The sequence below is a fragment of the Leopardus geoffroyi genome, chromosome C2, assembly GCF_018350155.1.
Source record: "Leopardus geoffroyi isolate Oge1 chromosome C2, O.geoffroyi_Oge1_pat1.0, whole genome shotgun sequence".
Lineage (NCBI taxonomy): Eukaryota > Metazoa > Chordata > Mammalia > Carnivora > Felidae > Leopardus > Leopardus geoffroyi.
This window is the reverse complement of record NC_059333.1, coordinates 124171813-124190170: the sequence shown is the minus strand read 5'-3', so window position 1 is coordinate 124190170 and position 18358 is coordinate 124171813. Positions and strand designations below refer to the sequence as shown.

The 18358-nt window shown below is 38.1% G+C and overlaps 1 protein-coding gene and 1 long non-coding RNA gene across 2 annotated transcripts in view; one reads left to right on the top strand and one right to left on the bottom strand.

The window, feature by feature from the left end:
- Nucleotides 1-73: 73 nt before the first annotated feature.
- Nucleotides 74-18358, bottom strand: part of COPB2 (COPI coat complex subunit beta 2) — a 31140-nt gene continuing 12855 nt past the window's right edge. The window contains exons 6-22 of the mRNA XM_045503486.1: nt 17428-17574; nt 16479-16578; nt 15713-15855; nt 15016-15215; nt 13276-13386; nt 11468-11556; nt 11277-11383; nt 9987-10130; nt 9217-9347; nt 8458-8665; nt 4264-4374; nt 2882-3096; nt 1385-1477; nt 1111-1291; nt 895-963; nt 672-743; nt 74-446 (exon numbers count right to left, since the gene is read on the bottom strand). Of these exons, the coding sequence (XP_045359442.1) occupies nt 351-446; nt 672-743; nt 895-963; nt 1111-1291; nt 1385-1477; nt 2882-3096; nt 4264-4374; nt 8458-8665; nt 9217-9347; nt 9987-10130; nt 11277-11383; nt 11468-11556; nt 13276-13386; nt 15016-15215; nt 15713-15855; nt 16479-16578; nt 17428-17574 (2217 nt within the window). The 3' untranslated portion in view covers nt 74-350. The remainder of the gene's footprint in view (nt 447-671; nt 744-894; nt 964-1110; nt 1292-1384; nt 1478-2881; nt 3097-4263; nt 4375-8457; nt 8666-9216; nt 9348-9986; nt 10131-11276; nt 11384-11467; nt 11557-13275; nt 13387-15015; nt 15216-15712; nt 15856-16478; nt 16579-17427; nt 17575-18358) is intronic.
- On the top strand, nt 10129-11789 carry LOC123611501. The gene is made up of 2 exons (XR_006718704.1): nt 10129-10227; nt 10715-11789. It is a non-coding gene; the product is annotated as an uncharacterized LOC123611501 (long non-coding RNA).

Here is an 18358-nt window from a genome sequence, read left to right as displayed (position 1 = left end):
GAGGTGTAGTTTTGGTTCAGCCTTCTAAAACTAGAAGCTTATCTTCATTATTTAGAAAGGAAACTTTTGAGTATTTTCATTAATTCAAAAGATTTTATGAGATGTGATCTAGTGACAGTATGAAAAAAAAATCAAAGCCCACATCTGTTTTACTTAACAGGAAGCAGTGATTTAGATGCGGCACATAAACTCCTAGAATGAGGAGAGCACTGTGCTCCCAGTGGGCCACAGCCTTTCCATATAAAAAATCTCAGGAGTTTCTTAGAGTCCAAAGAACTGTGGTTACGGTGGCAGTCAACACCTGTCCTTAATAATGGCCTGTGTAGCAAGGTTCACGGGAAACATTACACTTAGTCATCCAAAATATCTTCATCCAGGTTGATGTCTGTTGTGTCAATATCTTCCAATTCCAAATTATCCAGATCTACTTCTAGTTCGAGTAAACTCTGCAAAGAAAAGAGTTATTGGTAGGTAACTTTTTGAAAAGTTATCTGATTCCTGATCAAGAGAACCAAAGCAATAGTCAAGAGGGGCATTTTCTCATTGCAGAGCCCCTGCTCTGAAAGTGATTATGTCACTGAAATGCAGAGGCCTGCACATCCTGTGGCCATTCATGAGGAGGGAGGAGTGAGCCTGGGGTTCCCATGGGAAGTTTGGGTATAATGTCCTACCTTTTCTTCTTTGTTGGCTGTGTGGGAGGTCACAATAACTGGAGTAGGAGAAGCAGGTTTCCCATTAAGTTCCTGAAAGCCCGAGTGGAGAAAATAGAAAGATGAAGGAATTTGTTCAGGTAATTTTCCCCCAAGGAAAGGCTGTTCAGGATTAGGAAGTGGGACATGGTACTTAAAATGAACAAATCTTAACCAGATTATCTGATTAAGATATTCTACTGACCTGCTGAGCTGCAGATCTTGAGGGCTGAAAGCCTTTTGCCTCTTCCATAACATTTCTTTCTTCATTTGGCTATCAGAATAAAGCAATGATGAATAAAGCAGTGTAATCTGAAGTCCTAATTCATCTATGGACTTGACCTAAATCCCAGATATTAGCTCTCAATCCACCAATAATGTATATAAATTATTAAAGAGGCCTGACTCCCTGGCAACTCACCGTGACAAGTGGGTACTGCTTGGCCGGCCACAGATCAGCATGTGTTTCCTTCACCCATTCTTCCACAACAAAGGCTTCTTTTAATCCAGGAAAAAGGTTTTCGTACTCTGTTGGATCAGCAAGGGATTCTGCTGCTTTCTGATTGACTTTTGAAAGATTTTCTCTCCAGAGTTTTACCACCCTGTTGTAGGTATCATGAAACCAAAGGGAAACTGAGTTAAGTGTGCTCTAGTTTTTATCTGAACCATTTGTTCCTAAAATTAAAAGTCTGTACCTTGAAACCTGACTAGGTAAGTAAGTCCGGGCCAGGAAGGCAGCTTCTGGCAGTCGGCCAGTTCTAATCAGGAGTTCCAGGCAAGCATCAAGCCTAAAGATTAAAAAGGAGAGGCACTAATTATCAAGAATAAACAACGAAGTGTAGATGTAGTGTTGCAAAGTCAGCACTTCCTCCCCAGCTTGCACACATACTCCTCATTTCTGTCACTGAGCCATTAACTGGTCAGCACCAGTGTGTTACATAATCAATGGACTCCAAGAGTGTGAGGGGTAGGGCAGCTGGTGACCATTTTCAATCTCCTAATAACCTATTTTAACAATTCCTAAGAAGAACCTAAGGGGGCTTTTCAAGACCAGCAAAGGCAGCTTATAAGCAAGCACATTTTAAGAGCTTTCAGGGGATACGGGAGCAGAAACTCGGTTTCACAAGTGGGAACATCGAGGCCGGTGTCTTGAGTGTGGGCTGTGCGCAGCAATGTAGTGATGTCCAGCAGGGCAATGTCCTAGTGTCTATTTGGTTTTTTTTTTCGAAGTTTGATAAAGTGGATAATGTGTTTTAGAAGTCTATGTTTTTGAAAAAAACAAAACACAGGTTTTTGGATATTAGAAAGGTAGCAGTACGTATACCACACACATCTACCACTCTCAGCATCAAATAAAAGTCATAAACAATATTTTGCAGGAACACATGAATACTAAATATGATAAAAACAAGTGGCATAAGAGCAACTAATAATAGTATTTCGGAGTTTAGGTCAGGTTTTGCTATCAAGTAAGTTATAAAAAACTTTCAGGATATTTTTGGGTTTTTGAATTATGGACCTATTCCTACACATATGCAAATTTACAAACACATTATAAATACACAGTGGGGTGCACAAGGTTTCTATAACGAAGCATGAGGTTTAAATGTATGCAGGGCAAGGTTAATGAATACTTCGTGTTTTACTTCATAATATGGTCAGCTAATGTTGAGATGATCTGGTCTGCACTGACTGCTAAACTTTCAGAAGTATATGACATTTTTATGCTTTACAGTTGGGACTCAAATCTAGAAGTAACTGGCATCCTAAACCCCTTTATTCTTGCCATGGACAGGTCAGAATTACCCAATTTGGGCAAAATTACTTGCCTTTTGAGTACTATGGGAGCATCACAACAGCCTCCTGCCATGGGAAAATAAAATGGCTCAGGCAGGGAGAGGCAGGGCTTTTGAGAAACGGCTTTCACGTTTCTCTCAGTCCAAAACTCCTTGAACAGCTCATTTTGCTCAGACATTTCGACCAAATTGGTAAGAACATCCCTTGCTGAAGGCCAGTGCCACCAAGATAGGACTGTCCTCCAACTGCCCCTACTAGCCAGGGTCTAGGCCAGGCATCCATCTGTCTCTTTCCAGGGTTCGTTCCTCTCTCAACCACCCTCAAAAGTTGGCGAGTGCGGAAATCAGTGCTTTAAATTACTACACTCACCTTTTAGACCTTGATTTGATACTTACTTGCCCTGTAAAAAGTAGCTCATGAATGCCACATTATTCTTGCCGTCTCTCTCCGCACCCTCTGCTAGTTTATTCACCATACTAGCATTTCCAGAGGCAGTGGCCAAGAGCAACAGACCCCCATAATCCTGTGCATGGTGCAGGCACTCCTGGGCGAGGCCAAACTGACATTTACTAATGGCAAGTTCAGCAAGTTGTTTCCACTTCTGCTCTGACTGTAAGAAAGAGTTTCCAAGTAAACACATCTATGGAAATAAACATTTGATTTTTCAACATCAATATTCTTCTGTTAACCTGAGTATTACTGTGCTGATAATGGGAGATATTTTACACATATACTGAGCTGTGCTTGTTAAATTGGTTCTATCAATCAAAATAAGAATGTAGTGACAAAATGTGTAATGAGAAAACAAGTTATTCGCATATATAAAATTCAAACAAATCAATTTTAATGATGCATGAATAATCATCAAACCCATGCTATTTTTATTTTGTAATTAGCCAGTAAAACTAAAAGTAATACTATCTAATTGGAATTTTAAGGTAATTAGATTGTAATTAATGAATGATTTCATACCATTTTTTGAAAGAATAAAATTATTTCATACATCCTTAAATATTTAACAGTAATATTATCTGTCATTTGTAGCTTCTCAGAAATCAAAATACTACACATTTAGATTATCTTAACATAGCTGAAATTTATTTAGCACATTTGAAATGAATTTACCAATAAATACTACATGTAAACCATGGTTGGGGGCCCCTCGATATGTAACAGTTCATTAAAATGTCATTAAATTGTGTCAAAATATTAAAATCTTTCTTTAAAACCAACAACTTTCTCACTAATTTGGGATACTGGCAAATTAGTGCTTTGTCTGCACTCCTAGAGTTCCCAGACTATAATATCTAGTATCTTACATCTTTTGCAAAACAGATCTCATATAAGCTATGAAAACATTTTTTCTTTTTTTTTTGAATGTTTATTTTTGAGAGAGCACAAGTGGGGGAGGGGCAGAGAAGGGGTGGGGTGGGGGGAGATAGGATCAGAAGCAGGCTCTGTGCTGACATGGGGCTCAAACTGAGGAACCACAAGATCATGACCTGAGCTGAAGTCAGACGCTCAACCAACTAAGCCACCCAGGTGCCCCCAAAACACTTCTTAAATCAGAATGCTAAGAATATCTGCAGTAAAATCCATTTAATTTAAAGACTAACAAAATGCATTTTTTAAAAGATCAAAAAGAGGCACTAACGTCACCAAAGAGTGTCACTAATGTGCATTTCGGAAAACTTTAATGAAGAGAACTTACACTAAACACACGTAAGTACCTACTAACTTTTGCATTAGTTATGAAAAATCATGACTTAGTACATACCTCTGCTTCTACTGCTAATTGATATGCAATTTTTAGTTCTCCAAGCTGAAGAGCAAGTTCAAAGCGATGCTCAGGATCTGTGGATACTGTAAGAGCTTGTTGCTTGAAGCCCTAAACAGAGAATAGATGTAACAATGTGTAGGCAGTCTGTATGTGTAGATTTACAGTGCACACACAGCAAATCATCATTGATCCACTCCCTTTTGAACTAAGAATACCCTGCTGACATAGAAACCCCACAGCCTAAACAAAAGAAATAGAATACTCTTTAATGAGAAGACAGAAAAATTAAGGAGTCATTAAATTAATTGGTAAGAACCAACCCAGCAGAGAGATTTCAGTCCCACAATGCTGTTTTCTAAGCAGTGAAAGTTGACTGATGCTAGCTAGATAAACTCCTGTAAAACTGGTAAAATCAGAAATTCAAAAGTAAACAGCTGTCAAGAAGAAGATTTTGGAAACTTGACTGAACAAGAACCATTTCAAAAAAAGAAAGGCACAGTGGTGTAGACCTAGCTGTTCATAATCTACTCACTAAACTAGGCTTAGAGATCATCTAGTCCAGTCCCTCAAAGAAAAGCAAGTCAAATGTAAAAGTCTTCCTTTCAGTTTTTCGTAATCTAGGTCATTTGGCAAACATTTGCTTCCAGGTCCTAATGCCAATCAGGTATCCTTACCTAGGACTTTACTATTGGTCTTACATCCACTTTATTTATCAGCCAGCATTCCAGAGGGCAGGAAATCTAAAACTGTCTTCCATTTTCCACTGTGTCATAAAAACAGGCTTTAAAACCAACTACTGTAATTACCAAATTAGCTTCTCCTCTAAGAGTACTGATGGGAGTCTACACTATGGGCAAGTTCTTCAGCTCTATGGATGCGGTGTGTTGGACAAAGCTCAGACTTCAAGAGACTTCACTGGAATGAGGAACAATGCTCAGTTACAGGGTGGTTAAGAGGGAGGAACTGGGCAGCTTTCCAAGTTCCGGCTGGATCTTCAGGATGGCTGTATCACTGTGTTTAAAATGTTTTAACTTCCCAGACTATCCAAGCTGTCCCTCCTCTCGTTCATCCATCTGAACAATGTAAACAAGGCATTCTGAATAATCTGCATACTCCTTTTCTTTCCTAGCAACTGGTGTAAATAATAAAAATCCAAGAACAGAGCATATAAGATCTATGGAACTCATCAGACATAAGCAAAGCAGATGAAATTAGGTGGACTAAATAAACTTTTGTTTTCCCCCAAATCCCCACTGAAATGACACTAAAAGGATTCTTTTTTTAGGAAACAAATTCTTTTTTAAAAAGTATTTATTTAGAGAGAGAGTGGGAGAGGGGCAGAGACAGAATCCCAAACGGGCTCAGCGCTGTCAGTGCAGAGCCCTACATGGGGCTTGATCCGAGGAACCATGAGATCATGACCTGAGCTGAAATTAAGAATTGGAAACAACCCAACTGAGCCACCCAGGTGCCCCTAGGGCATAAATTCCTTAGGATACAGAAAGACAGAGGAGACCTCTGTAACAAAATTTTGGAAGCTAGAAAACTGGCAGAGGAATTTAAACAGTTAAAACACTAAAGAAAACTAATCCTAAATCAGGAGTGAGGACAGCATAGAAACAACTTCATTCACACATCAGGATCCCCAGTGGCATCTCATGGAAGGCAATGCTAAAATAAAACTGCCTGAAAGTCTCTGTAACAAGCAGGTAAGAAACAAGATACCCCAGGTCCCCACTCCTCTCCTCCCCCACAGACACACACAGAAGACAGCAAGTTTATTCCTTGAAGAGGATAAACTAGAGGGTCTCCAGTCTGAGGGATACCTTATACATCTTTCAAGAGGAAAAAAGGAAATTATGAGAATAGAGATTGAGACTAAATGAAATACCAGATGCCGAGACACCAACCTGTTTTCTACTTTGCATCCAGAAAGATGGTGATTTAAGCTCAATCTTACCCCTTGGGCTGTAAACCCTAACCAGCCTAAGGGGTAACACTTACTAAAATATCAACAACCTGCGATCTATATGTCAGCTAGAACAGTACCTGGTGCAATGTTAAGGGTTCATTAAATTCACAAGATGAACATATGGACCTTGAGCATCCCTAATCAAATGGCCCAGCCACATCCATAGTGTGAAGTCCGTATCGAACAAGACCTCTCACAAATTCAGGCCTTTTATCTGCTTCTTAGACCTCTCCTCTTAAATGAGGGCCCAAGGATCATCAGATGCATGAAGAAAATCTCTAACAGGAAAGGCACAGATCAAAATGAACCAATAACAGCAACTTGAAGGAAGCATACCATGAAGAAATAAAAGAAAACCTCAAAACAACAACAAAACCTATCATTCAGACCCTGAGAGAAATAAACTTTCATCCATACACAAGAATAAGATTTTAAAAGTACAATAATAACAAAATGAGACTAGTGTAGGAGGCCTAACATTTCACTAACAGTTCCACAAAGAATACAGAAAGCTAAGGAAGGACATCATCAGAGAAATGAATCAAAATCAAAATCAGAAATGAGTGTCCAATTAAATAAGCTTGTCTAATACCCAAAAAAATGAATTTGTTCATAATTGACCTCTACCAAGGCCCACCATCATAATATTTCAGAACAATAGGGACAAGGTCCAAAAAGCTTCCAGAAAGAAAAAACAGATCAGGTACCAAGATCAGTAATATAAACCAGTAACACTTCAATAATAACTAGAAGCTAGAAGGCAATGGAACAAATGCCTTCAAAATTTTGAGAGAGAATTGCCTCCAGCCTAGAATTCTGTATCTAGTTAAATAGTCAAATATGTTTTAGAGGAGAACAATGGCAGTTTTGGATAATCAAGGTCACAAAAAACTTTACTTCCAATTAATAATCCTTCTCTCAGAAAACTACTGAAGGACATGCTCCAGCCAGATAAGGGAGTAAACCAGCAAAGAAGATAGGGGATACAGGAAACAATGGATCCAACTGAGAGGCAAAAGGAAGGCCCAACCTGATGGTGAGGGGATATCCATGATGATAGGAGATTTCAAGGAAATCTGGAGAACCACCAGAATCTAGTGAGAATTAACTGTAAGTACACAGAAAAATAAGCAAAGGAAAAAAGACAACTCCAGGGAAAACAAACAATTGCAGGAAGGGAAAGCTACACTATACTAAATGGCTCAGCTGTGAGCAGTGTTTACATAGCTCTAAAAATGTAAACACTGAAAGCTGATGTAATCAAAATCATCCAACTATAGTGGGAGGAGGACAGAAAAATGGCATGTATGTTGTATAAGTAGCAGGAGAGAGAAAGGTAAACCGTCATCTTCTACAGAGTGTTAAGTCACAAGAAATGCCTAAAGCTCAGTAACAGCATACGTTATCTAGAGATGTAGAAATAAATTCCAAGAGAATCAACCAAAAGAATTAAACTTCTACTTCCTTTAGGAAGCAGATATGATAGAGGGAAGGAAGTGCTGCTTTTTTTCCTTGAGCCTTGAAGAACTTTATACTTTATGCACAACTTTGACTTAAAAACACTCCATTAAGAAAAAACCTACCACCAATGCTAAATTTTATGTTATGTATATTTTACAATTAAAAAAAAGAAAGAAAGAAAAAGAAAAGCCTGCTAGGATAGAGAGAGAAAATGCAGAGCAGAAATGAAAATATTGATAGAATGGAAAAGAAGTCTACAGAAAGAGAAGACTGATAATCATTTCCAACAATTAAAGAAGGTACTAAGGGCATTAAGAAAGGACAAGGAAGAATATAATAAGTGACTTAAGTTTATAGGAGAAATTCCACTGCCATAAGGAAATCAGTGGCAATAAAGAAATAGTATTTTCAAATCCACATTAACATTCTTTTAAATTATTGGGTTTTTTTTTTTGTTTTTTGTTTTTTTTAATTTTTTTTTTTTCAACGTTTATTTATTTTTGGGACAGAGAGAGACAGAGCATGAACGGGGGAGGGGCAGAGAGAGAGGGAGACACAGAATCGGAAACAGGCTCCAGGCTCTGAGCCATCAGCCCAGAGCCCGACGCGGGACTCGAACTCACGGACCGCGAGATCGTGACCTGGCTGAAGTCGGACGCTTAACCGACTGCACCACCCAGGCGCCCCTTAAATTACTGGTTTAAAGAAAAAAACCCACAAAAGAAAACAAGCAAAAAGACAAAACAAAATCCTTTTACCTGCTTTTCCAGAAAGTGTGCAACTCTGGTCCTCTGTTCTTTTGGAATGGTAGGAAGAACTTTATCAGCCATGCTAAAATCCCTTCTCATGACAGCTGTCTGGTATTCCAGCACTGAAACCAAGAGAGAGTAGCTAACGATGTTCAGTTCTTTATCCCCCAGATAAAGCCTGTTGTCTTTAGGAATATAGCCCAGAAGATACATTGTTCTGTAATAGAAACAGAAACTAATTTAGGAGTAGGCCCAAATTAGTAGGTAAGCATGCATACACGCATACATACACACACACACACACACACACACACGCTACCTCTTGTTCAAAATCTTTCCACTTTGATGCAATTTTGATCAACAACAGCCCATCTATTAAAACTCTAACACTGGGGCGCCTGGGTGGTGCAGTCGGTTAAGCGTCCGACTTCACCCAGGTCACGATCTCGCGGTCCGTGAGTTCAAGCCCCGCGTCGGGCTCTGGGCTGATGGCTCAGAGCCTGGAGCCTGTTTCCGATTCTGTGTCTCCCTCTCTCTCTGCCCCTCCCCCGTTCATGCTCTGTCTCTCTCTGTCCCAAAAATAAATAAACGTTGAAAAAAAAAAAAAATTAAAAAAAAAAAAAAAAAAAAAACTCTAACACTGAAAAATCAGGCCCATCACTGCTACAGGCCAGCAATAAGTTTCGTTTAAAAAAAAAAAGAAAGAAAAGCAAAGCGTAATTTTAAATTTAGGATGCTTAAGACACAAGCAAAGCAATTCTCAGTTACCTATCCAAGTGGGCAATGGTGACTATTTCTCCTCCAACATAATAATTTAATCTGTTCACAGAACTCGTGTAAATGAAGCAGTCGCCTACCCACAGCCCTGTTTTCACAATTTCCTGAATCTCACCAAGAACCTGCAGAGAGAAAAGAGTCTATTATTACCTTATTCAGCATTAGAAAACCTGTTACAAAAACTGAATATGATTGGGGGTGATAAGGGAGATTAAGAAATGCAAAGTAAAATCCTACTTCAAGAAAGAAAATATTTCCCTGGAATTTCTATCTTCTTTTTTCATTTAAAAACAGATTCCTGGATGAGTACTTATAATATAAAATCTCACTGCTGCATCAAAGCTGTGATCAAAAAGTGTTGATCTAAATTTCTTATATACATGAAACTGGAATAGGAAGTATTTCATAAAATCTTCCAGGAACATCTCCACGATAGGTGATTTATCTTTACCATTTGAGAGCTCATTTAAATCACTGGGTAAAATGTCTTAAGACCAAAACACCTTCTAATTTCCTTACTGAAAGATATCAAAGTCATCTGAAGATTCCCTAAAATCAAAGTACAAATAAATATCTTTTAAACATATATACTTTCAAACTCTGATCTTTGAGCCAAGGCTTTAATCTTCACATTTCACCAGACTTCCTTAAATGTTTACTTTCCTCAAACCTAACTTAACAGAATGTTAAAATCAGTGAAGTTAGGTTACACGAATGTAAATCATTTAAGAACGAAGGTAAAGTTGTGCTGATGCAGTCACCTCAAAGGCATCTTCAATGCCATCTTCTGTAACTCCTTCATGTGTTTCCTGTGCAGCCAAGACTTTCTCCGACAGATACTTAAGGATAAAAAATGACTCCTCGGTGGCAATACAGACCAGCTCTCCAGAGTCAGACCAGAAAATCTACAACATGACAACAGAACAGACAAATGGTTTCGGATTTCCGAGTGGTATGACAAACTGCATACACTTTGTTTCTTACAAGATTCGTCTTAGGACAGTAAGTACGCATTGAACAATTTTATGTAGTGCATAGTGGGTATATACGTACGTACACAGATACACGAACACACATATATATACACACACATGTGTATGTATATGCATTTAGAGGGTGGGCTGGGCTATTTGGTCTAGAAATGGAAAGACTAAAGGGAGACAGGAAGGAAACTGTCAGTGAACAGTGGATATAATGTAATTTAGGAGCAGCAGCCTATTCGCTATTGCTCTAGAACAGTGTTTCTCAGCCTTTTTTTTTCCCCATTATCACCCACATCCACCCACCCAGGAATGTTTTTAGACATCTTTCTCCTAATCACCCTCACCTACAAAATTTTAAATCCATAGATACTATATATATATTATACATATACAATTATATAATACATGTTATATATAAAATTATATAACATATATGCACACTGTATATACACACATATATATACTTGCATAACATATAAATACATGTGAATATCTATGCTTTATAGATAAAATTTTCTTCATCCTCAAAAAGCAGTTTTTGCCATTGGGGTACTAGTGCTCACTGAGAATGCATGCTATAAAAGATAGAACCAGGACCCAAGAGAGGTGGATTTGTCTCCAAAGAATTTTGTGGCAATGAAAGCTGTCAAAGAAGCAGGTAGTTCCATAAGGTAGAAAACTTTGTCACTGGAGACAATTACCTAAAGTTTAAATAGCATCAAGGAAACTATGAAAAGGCTTTCTGATCTGATCCTGGATCTTTCCAAGTCAAGACCTTTCTGACTTCTTGTCTTCAAAGCAGGCTTTTCATACTCTGTCAAACGCCATTTAAAATATGAATAGCACTTGGCATTTGTATAAGTTTTCCTGCTTTTCAAAATATCCAATGTCTACCACCTCATTCAAATACTGCAAGTCTGATTTTCTAAGCAATCTTGAAGTAAATGACACTGTGTCCAACACAATGGAACCAGGACAGCTGGGTACAAGGACATTTCTTTGCCTCAGGGACTCAGAGCTCCTCACAAAGTTACACATTCTAAAAGTGACAGTGGAGGGAAAACTCACATGTTTGGGCTGAATTTCAATTCTGCGTATGAGTTCTGTATTGTCCCAGTCATAGAAAGCTAAGCCGTTTACAGATCTGACTCCCAATAAGAAGCCTCCATAGATACCTGAAAAGAAAAAAGATTTTTGGGTAGATGTTTCTGAGCCATTGCAAAGCTTCTAAAAATCTATCATTTATAAATAGCACTCACTTTCTGCTCCAAAATCTGGTTTAAAGGATTTTTTTTCCTTAAAGTTCTTAAATATCTTTACAACACTGTTGCTCTCTCTTATTGCGTATCTGGGGGGAAACGGAAGGCAAACACAGCATGTTATATACCAAACCATACTTCCATCGAATGTCAGAAATATCTTCAGGTATACTTGAGTAATGACTTATGAGTTTCACACTGTCTGTTACACAAATTATTAGAGTTTACAAGCTATTTTAAAAACTGAGAAAGACCCAACATCCCTCAGTAGATGAGTGATTAAACCAACTGTGGTACATTCATGCAATGGAACACTGCTCTGCAAAAAAGGCGACCAATTACTGACACATGCAACAACATGGACGAATCCCAAAAATACTGTGCTGAACAGAAGAAGCCAGACATATAAACTGGATATTGTAGTTTCATGTATATGAAACTCTAAAGACAAATCTAATCCACATGGTGAGAAAAAGCAAATCAGTGACTGGGGCCAGGGAACTGACTATTAAGGGAAAACGAGGATTTTCTGGGGATGGTAGAAATGTTCTCTGTCTTTGTGCTGGCGGTTATAGATTGTATACATTTGCCTAAAGTCACTGAAATGTTCACTTAAAATAGTACATTTAATTCTGTATAAATTATACTTCAATAAAGGCAACTTAAAAAATAAAAACTTTTGTTAAGTGGCTCAAGAAGTTAGCCACATTTGGCAACAACTTACAACACTATGTATATTCAGGCGTCTTGAAAAAGGGGGACTGTGGCTATTGCTGGACATTCAAGAGTATTTAAGGAAGTGATCTGATGAGTGTTCCTATCAAGATAGGAAAGATGCTGAATAGGACCTTAGCTGGATAAAGCTTAAAAAAAAAAAGTGAATTATCAAAACAGAGAGGTATGGTGAGAGAAGTAAGAATTCATGAACTATAATTTTGTTTAGGATGATAACAAAATACATTTAGAAATGGAACTGTGTATATATGAGTGTATTTAGGAAATTTATGAAAAGATCAAAACAAATTCCTACTCTCAGTGTATCTTTTGTTAAAAAATTTAAAAACATGCATCTTATATGCAACACTGAGGCTCAGGTTACTCTGTTGAGGGCAGGGGCAATAAAAAAATATGGAGGAAACAAAACTAAGAAAACTATGAAGATGTGCATCAGTTGTGTGGTCAGGTGGGGGGGATTGGGGGGAAGTCCTGGTGTTTATTATGAGCACAAAAAGGAATCAAAAAAGAACCACTCAGTAACCAGTATCTAGTATAAATAATTATAAGAAATTATAAATAACCAGTATCTAATATGATAATTCAGAGTTAAATGATTTTTCCTGTTTTTAATAAGAATATTTTATGAACACTAAATTCAAACAGAATTTGTTTTAAAAATAGGGGGTGGGTAACATCACAGAAAATACGTTTTAAAGAAGATTCAATGAAGTTAGCATCAAGATGATATCAGACTGTAGTCTCTCCCAACTAGCTCGGGATCCTAGCAGCAGCTCAGGACATCAGCTCATAGGGAAAGCCTACCTCGTCTTGAGCCCATAAGCACCAGGCCCAAATGCAGGCTCCATCAAGGAAATGGGTGCTGGGCCCCCAGTTTAATGGGATTAGTGGATCAGCCTGAGTGAGCCTGCTGCATACTGAACACAGAAAGGGCAAAGACAGCTCTGGTGAGAACTGTTCTTGAAAGGGAGAAGCACAGCCAACACCGAGCCCTGGGAACATGATTCATACAGCAGCACACAGATGACCCATCTGCAGTCAGGGCCAGTGGGACAGCACAAGCCAAAACTTACTCTGAAGAATCATGGGCCCATGCAAACTCCTGGGCAGATCCAAAGCTCTTGTTTCTCAGGGCCATTGCTGTATAGATGATGTACTCGCCATCACCACACACCACGACAAACCTGGAAATTATGGAAGCCAGAGAGAGGGAGTAGGATCAATGACACGTGGAAGTTATGAAACACTGATTCCTCTGCATAATAAAATATTTCTGATGACAAATGCTACTTCGGTTGACTTTTTTAATTTTTTTTTTTTTTTAACATTTATTTATTTTTGAGACAGAGAGACACAGAGCATGAATGGGGAAGGGCCAGAGAGAGGGAGACACAGAATCTGAAACAGGCTCCAGGCTCTGAGCTGTCAGCACAGAGCCTGACGTGGGGCTCCAACTCATGGACTGCAAGATCATGACCTGAGCTGAAGTCGGCCGCTTAACCGACTGAGCCACCCAGTCTCCCCTTCAGTTGACTTTTATAATTGAATCTAGTATCTTCTGAAGTTATACATTTCTTCAAATACAGAGCTAGACATAAATATTTTATCAACAAATCCCAAAACATATCATGAACATGGGCATTTGCTGAAAATCTTACTGCAGTGGCCTTCTCTTATAAGCAAAGGAGACTTGAGGCAGGAAGACAAGAATGGCTGCCGATGCACAGGGAGAGGATTCTAATAATACAACGGATACTTGTTGAGCACCAAGATGCCTAGAACTTTGCTCATTACATTTACACCATTAGGAGGCACTATTTGTTGCAAGACTATCTTAATTTTAAAGCACATCACTCAAATGAATAAAAATACTCATTTTTAATGACTGTTAAGTTTATCAAAATAGAGTATTTTAACATTTAAATAATCAGTAAAAACAGGATGTTGCACAGTCGAGTAACATTTTCTCCACAGATATAAAACAACTCTATTTAAAGTTGTATTGGCTGCTACCAGATTGCCAAAGCTGAAATGCAAAACTTATAGGAAGAAAAAGCTTTGTGATATTTATAATGCATTCTTAATCTTCCTAAGAAAATTACATTAGAAATAACTGTGGATGCCATTTACTGAATGAGGCAGCATACCTGGTTTACATAATTTGTCTTTTTCAATACTCAGCACAGAATTATAAGATGCCCAGATCTATTGTAAGTGACTTTTAAAGAACCACAGGCTTAATTAAAACTCATGCTTGAAACTCCTCTCTTAACAAGATGTTGGGTGCTTTCTAAATCTTAAGAAACGAAACTGATGGTTCAAATTATAGCTAAGAAGCAGAATTATTACCAGTCCCCAAATTGTTTCTTTTTTTCTAATATAATTTATTGTCAGATTGGCTTACATACAACACCCAGTGCTCATCCCAACCCAAATTGTTTCAACGGACACAAACTTCAGAGTCTGCTTTTCTTCTTAAGTCAGTAAGTGTTTAGAGCACCTAAGTACATGTTACCTGCCCTCAGAGAAGCACAAGGACACAAACCCAACACATTTAAAATGAGTAAATACAAAACTATTTAACTGTTCAAAATTGCATGGTGGGACAAAGCCAGGAAGGCAAATATGCTTTCCCCTTGCATGCCAACTTAATCAACTGGTAGGGTTGCCTGTGGCCATGCTGAGGATTGTGAGGCCAGGGCAAAAGCTCATGAGGAATGCCCACCCTAGAGGAAGAGCAGCATATGCTGTGGATTTGCAAACCCACATATCTAACAACACAGAAGCTGAGAGAGAGATTGTGGTTGACTTACCGCCCATTAGGATTGTGCTGAATGGTCTGAGGGTATATTTCACAACTGCCCATATCCTTTACTGCCAGTGGCAGTCTTTCTCCATCTTTAATTTCAGCATCTCCCATTGCTTTTAGGTTGGCCTGCTGGACTTCTGAATGCTTGGCCCAAATTATCTTTCCATTGGCATCCATGGACATGGCAGGTTCCTCCCGACCAAGCTAGAAGAATTAACAAATGGCTCGTAGCAATAAAAAGAAAACAAAACCACAAAATAAACACTTTCTATTTTCGTTTAACAGAGGGCTCCATCCTTTCACTTTATTTTTTTTTAATTTTTTTAATGTTTATTTATTTTTGAGAGAGAGAGAGAGAGAGAGACAGAGCATGAGAAGTGGAAGGGTGGAGAGAGAGGGAGACACAGAATCCGAAACAGGCTCCAGGCTCCGAGCTGTCAGCACAGAGCCCGACGCAGGGCTCCAACCCACAAACTGCGAGATCCTGACCTGAGCCGAAGTCGGACACCCAACCAACTGATACACCCAGGCACCCCTCCATCCTTTCACTTTAAACCTCCAGTGTTTAATCTCTTGTGCTTGCTTAATGAAAGAAGAGCCAGTTTAATAAAACTGGTGACTTGGAAGATGACTGTACAAAAATACAAGGAAAACTGCTTCCACTATGTTCATTTATTCAGGAGAGTGTAATGAGAGATTACCTTAACAATGATGCTCCCTTCGTCATAGCCCAGAGCGACATTGTTGGACCCTCTTAGACTGGCCACACACCACACCCTCTCCATTCCATAATTTAATGTGCTCTCAAGGCGATACGTGCTTGAATGCCAAATACGCACGGTTCCTAAAAAGAACAATGTGAATACTCCCTTTTAATTTGAACATCTAACGATGGATTAGGTCAGATGAACCAGCCACAGCGAAGTCCTTTTTTATTAGCTTCCTGGCAGCGTAAAGTTTTGGTCTACAGTCTGTAGGTGATTTTATCAAGTAACAAATAAATAAACAGAAAATTACAGGTAAGAAAGGTGATTTTCCGTGTGAAATAATGTTATTTCCCGGGCACAGTGCCTACTATGTACCTGCAGATGCTTGATACACATGATCTTTTATGTTCACTATAATCCTGTGAGGTGGATATGTCTGTTCCCATTTCATAATCTGCCCAAACCACACATCCATGAAGTGTCAGTGCCTGAATCTGACCCCAAGTTTGTAGACTCCAAAGCATTGACAGCCTTTTTCAGTTTTTCGCTAGGACTTCTGGCTGTCCTCTTATTTAAATAATAGAGTCAAAACACATTAGGATGATGACGACGATGACAATAACAATGTCCCTTCATTTTATAACTCAAATATTCTATTCTAATAAAAACAGCAAACCTAATTACAATGCCGGGCACTACCTGGCTTAAATATCTACTTTGTAATTAAAAGCACAGGAACAAACATACATTTCTAACTTACCGTCTTCTGAACCTGTGATGATGATTGGCAACTCAGGATGAAAACTGGCACAAGATACATTTTGGGCATGTCCCTCCAGTGTCTGTACACAAGTTTTATTCTGTAATCAAAAGACAGCAAGACACAGAAAACATTTTTTGTGTGTGAAAAGTAAGTAACTTATCTTTAATTTTTCCAGTGCACATACATTATAAATGATAGTAGTAATGACAATCTAAATAGTATTCGACACAGAAAGTTTTGAAACACCATTATCTTGTTGTGTGCATACTTTCTCTAACTCTTTGATAGTACAGGGAAATGTAATTGCAACCATCCTATTTAAAGAAGAAAACACACACACCTCAAAAGATCTGGTTTTCATTTGAATATTTTCTCGCCAAATTCCTAAGATAATGTCTTTCATATTTTTATTTCTGTACTTAAGCACAAATTTGAATAAGGTTCTAAGTAACACTGATTTTCTAGGCTTCATTTTATTAACTGTTTATGGACATTTTGATGTGAGAAACAAAAAACAGAAACTGAATCTGTCTCTTAGAGATAAAAAGCATAGTAACAAGAAATCATAACTAGGTTTGCAAAGTCTATGTGGCAAAATGGCTATAGCATGGCTGTGTCATGATATTATTAATCTGCTAGTTTCCAATTATAAACAAAAGTTTACCAGTGAGGATGTAATAATTCATTTTAATCAAATGTTTAAATTTCTAATTTCTACTTTTAAATGAAAAATAAACATGATGGCATTTTATTTTTAAAACCTTGACAGGCATTTGTTTTCATTTTTATGGAGAACTCTGGGATCACTGTTTAGGTGTAAATACTGAAGCCTGAAGTTATTTTGTGCTATGAATGGAGTTCAATAACCCAAGTTTTAACTGTCCTGTGAGAAACAACGAAATCCATGTCTAACATATGGCAAAGTAAGGTTATGAAAAAACTGTACCTGATAGTCCCATATTTTAACAAGACGGTCATCTGCACCTGAAATGAGGTATGGTTTGTCGCCACCACTGTAGTAATCGATGCAATTCACGCCTTTCTCATGTCCCTCCAGAGTGAAGTTTGGGGAGGAAGACCCCAGCTGCCACACCTTTAGAGAACAACAACATCTGACATTCAGTATGGTGACTCGCCTTTCACAAGGCAGATCCACCACACTTCTGACATGTTATATAAAACACCAAAGCACAGGGGAGGGAAACTAAAGAATGTACATTTTTTTCACCCATTTGTTTCTGTTGTTTCTTACTTTACTTGAATTTCTAGGGGGTAGAATAACTATGGCATTCTCTGAAAATTCCAATTGCCAGGCTTCATCCCTAGAGATTTTTCTTTATCCCTAGAGATTCCCCAGAAATCTAGATTTTTAATAGAAACCCCAATGGTCCATAGGCTATAGTGTGAAGAGTAATACTTTAAGGGTAAGAAATGATTTTATGAGAATTTTAACATAAAGATCATGAAAGTGAATTTAAGAAGGTCTATTAAAAAGAGAAAATTACCACTTAACTAAAAAATTTTAAGTTGTAAAAGTAGTCAAACATTACTAGAGCACTAGTATTGAGCTTTACCTTTACAAATATTTCCTGAGTGCCTCCTACACGGGAGGGGAGGGTAAAGATGTGTAAACAAATGTTTACCATTGACTGGATCAAACACACTTTACTAGAGCCAAAGATAAGACAATTTATGTTTTCATGATATACCTAATTTAGTGACGCAAGTCTGAAACTAATTCAAAGTTTCCAACTTATGTCAAAAGCAAGGACAATCCAGCAAAAGGAAAAAAAATAAGGCCAAAACGCTAAGATATTCAGAGAGGTATCATTTAATAATTATCACATGAATAACATGTACCATTTTCTATAAGTTAA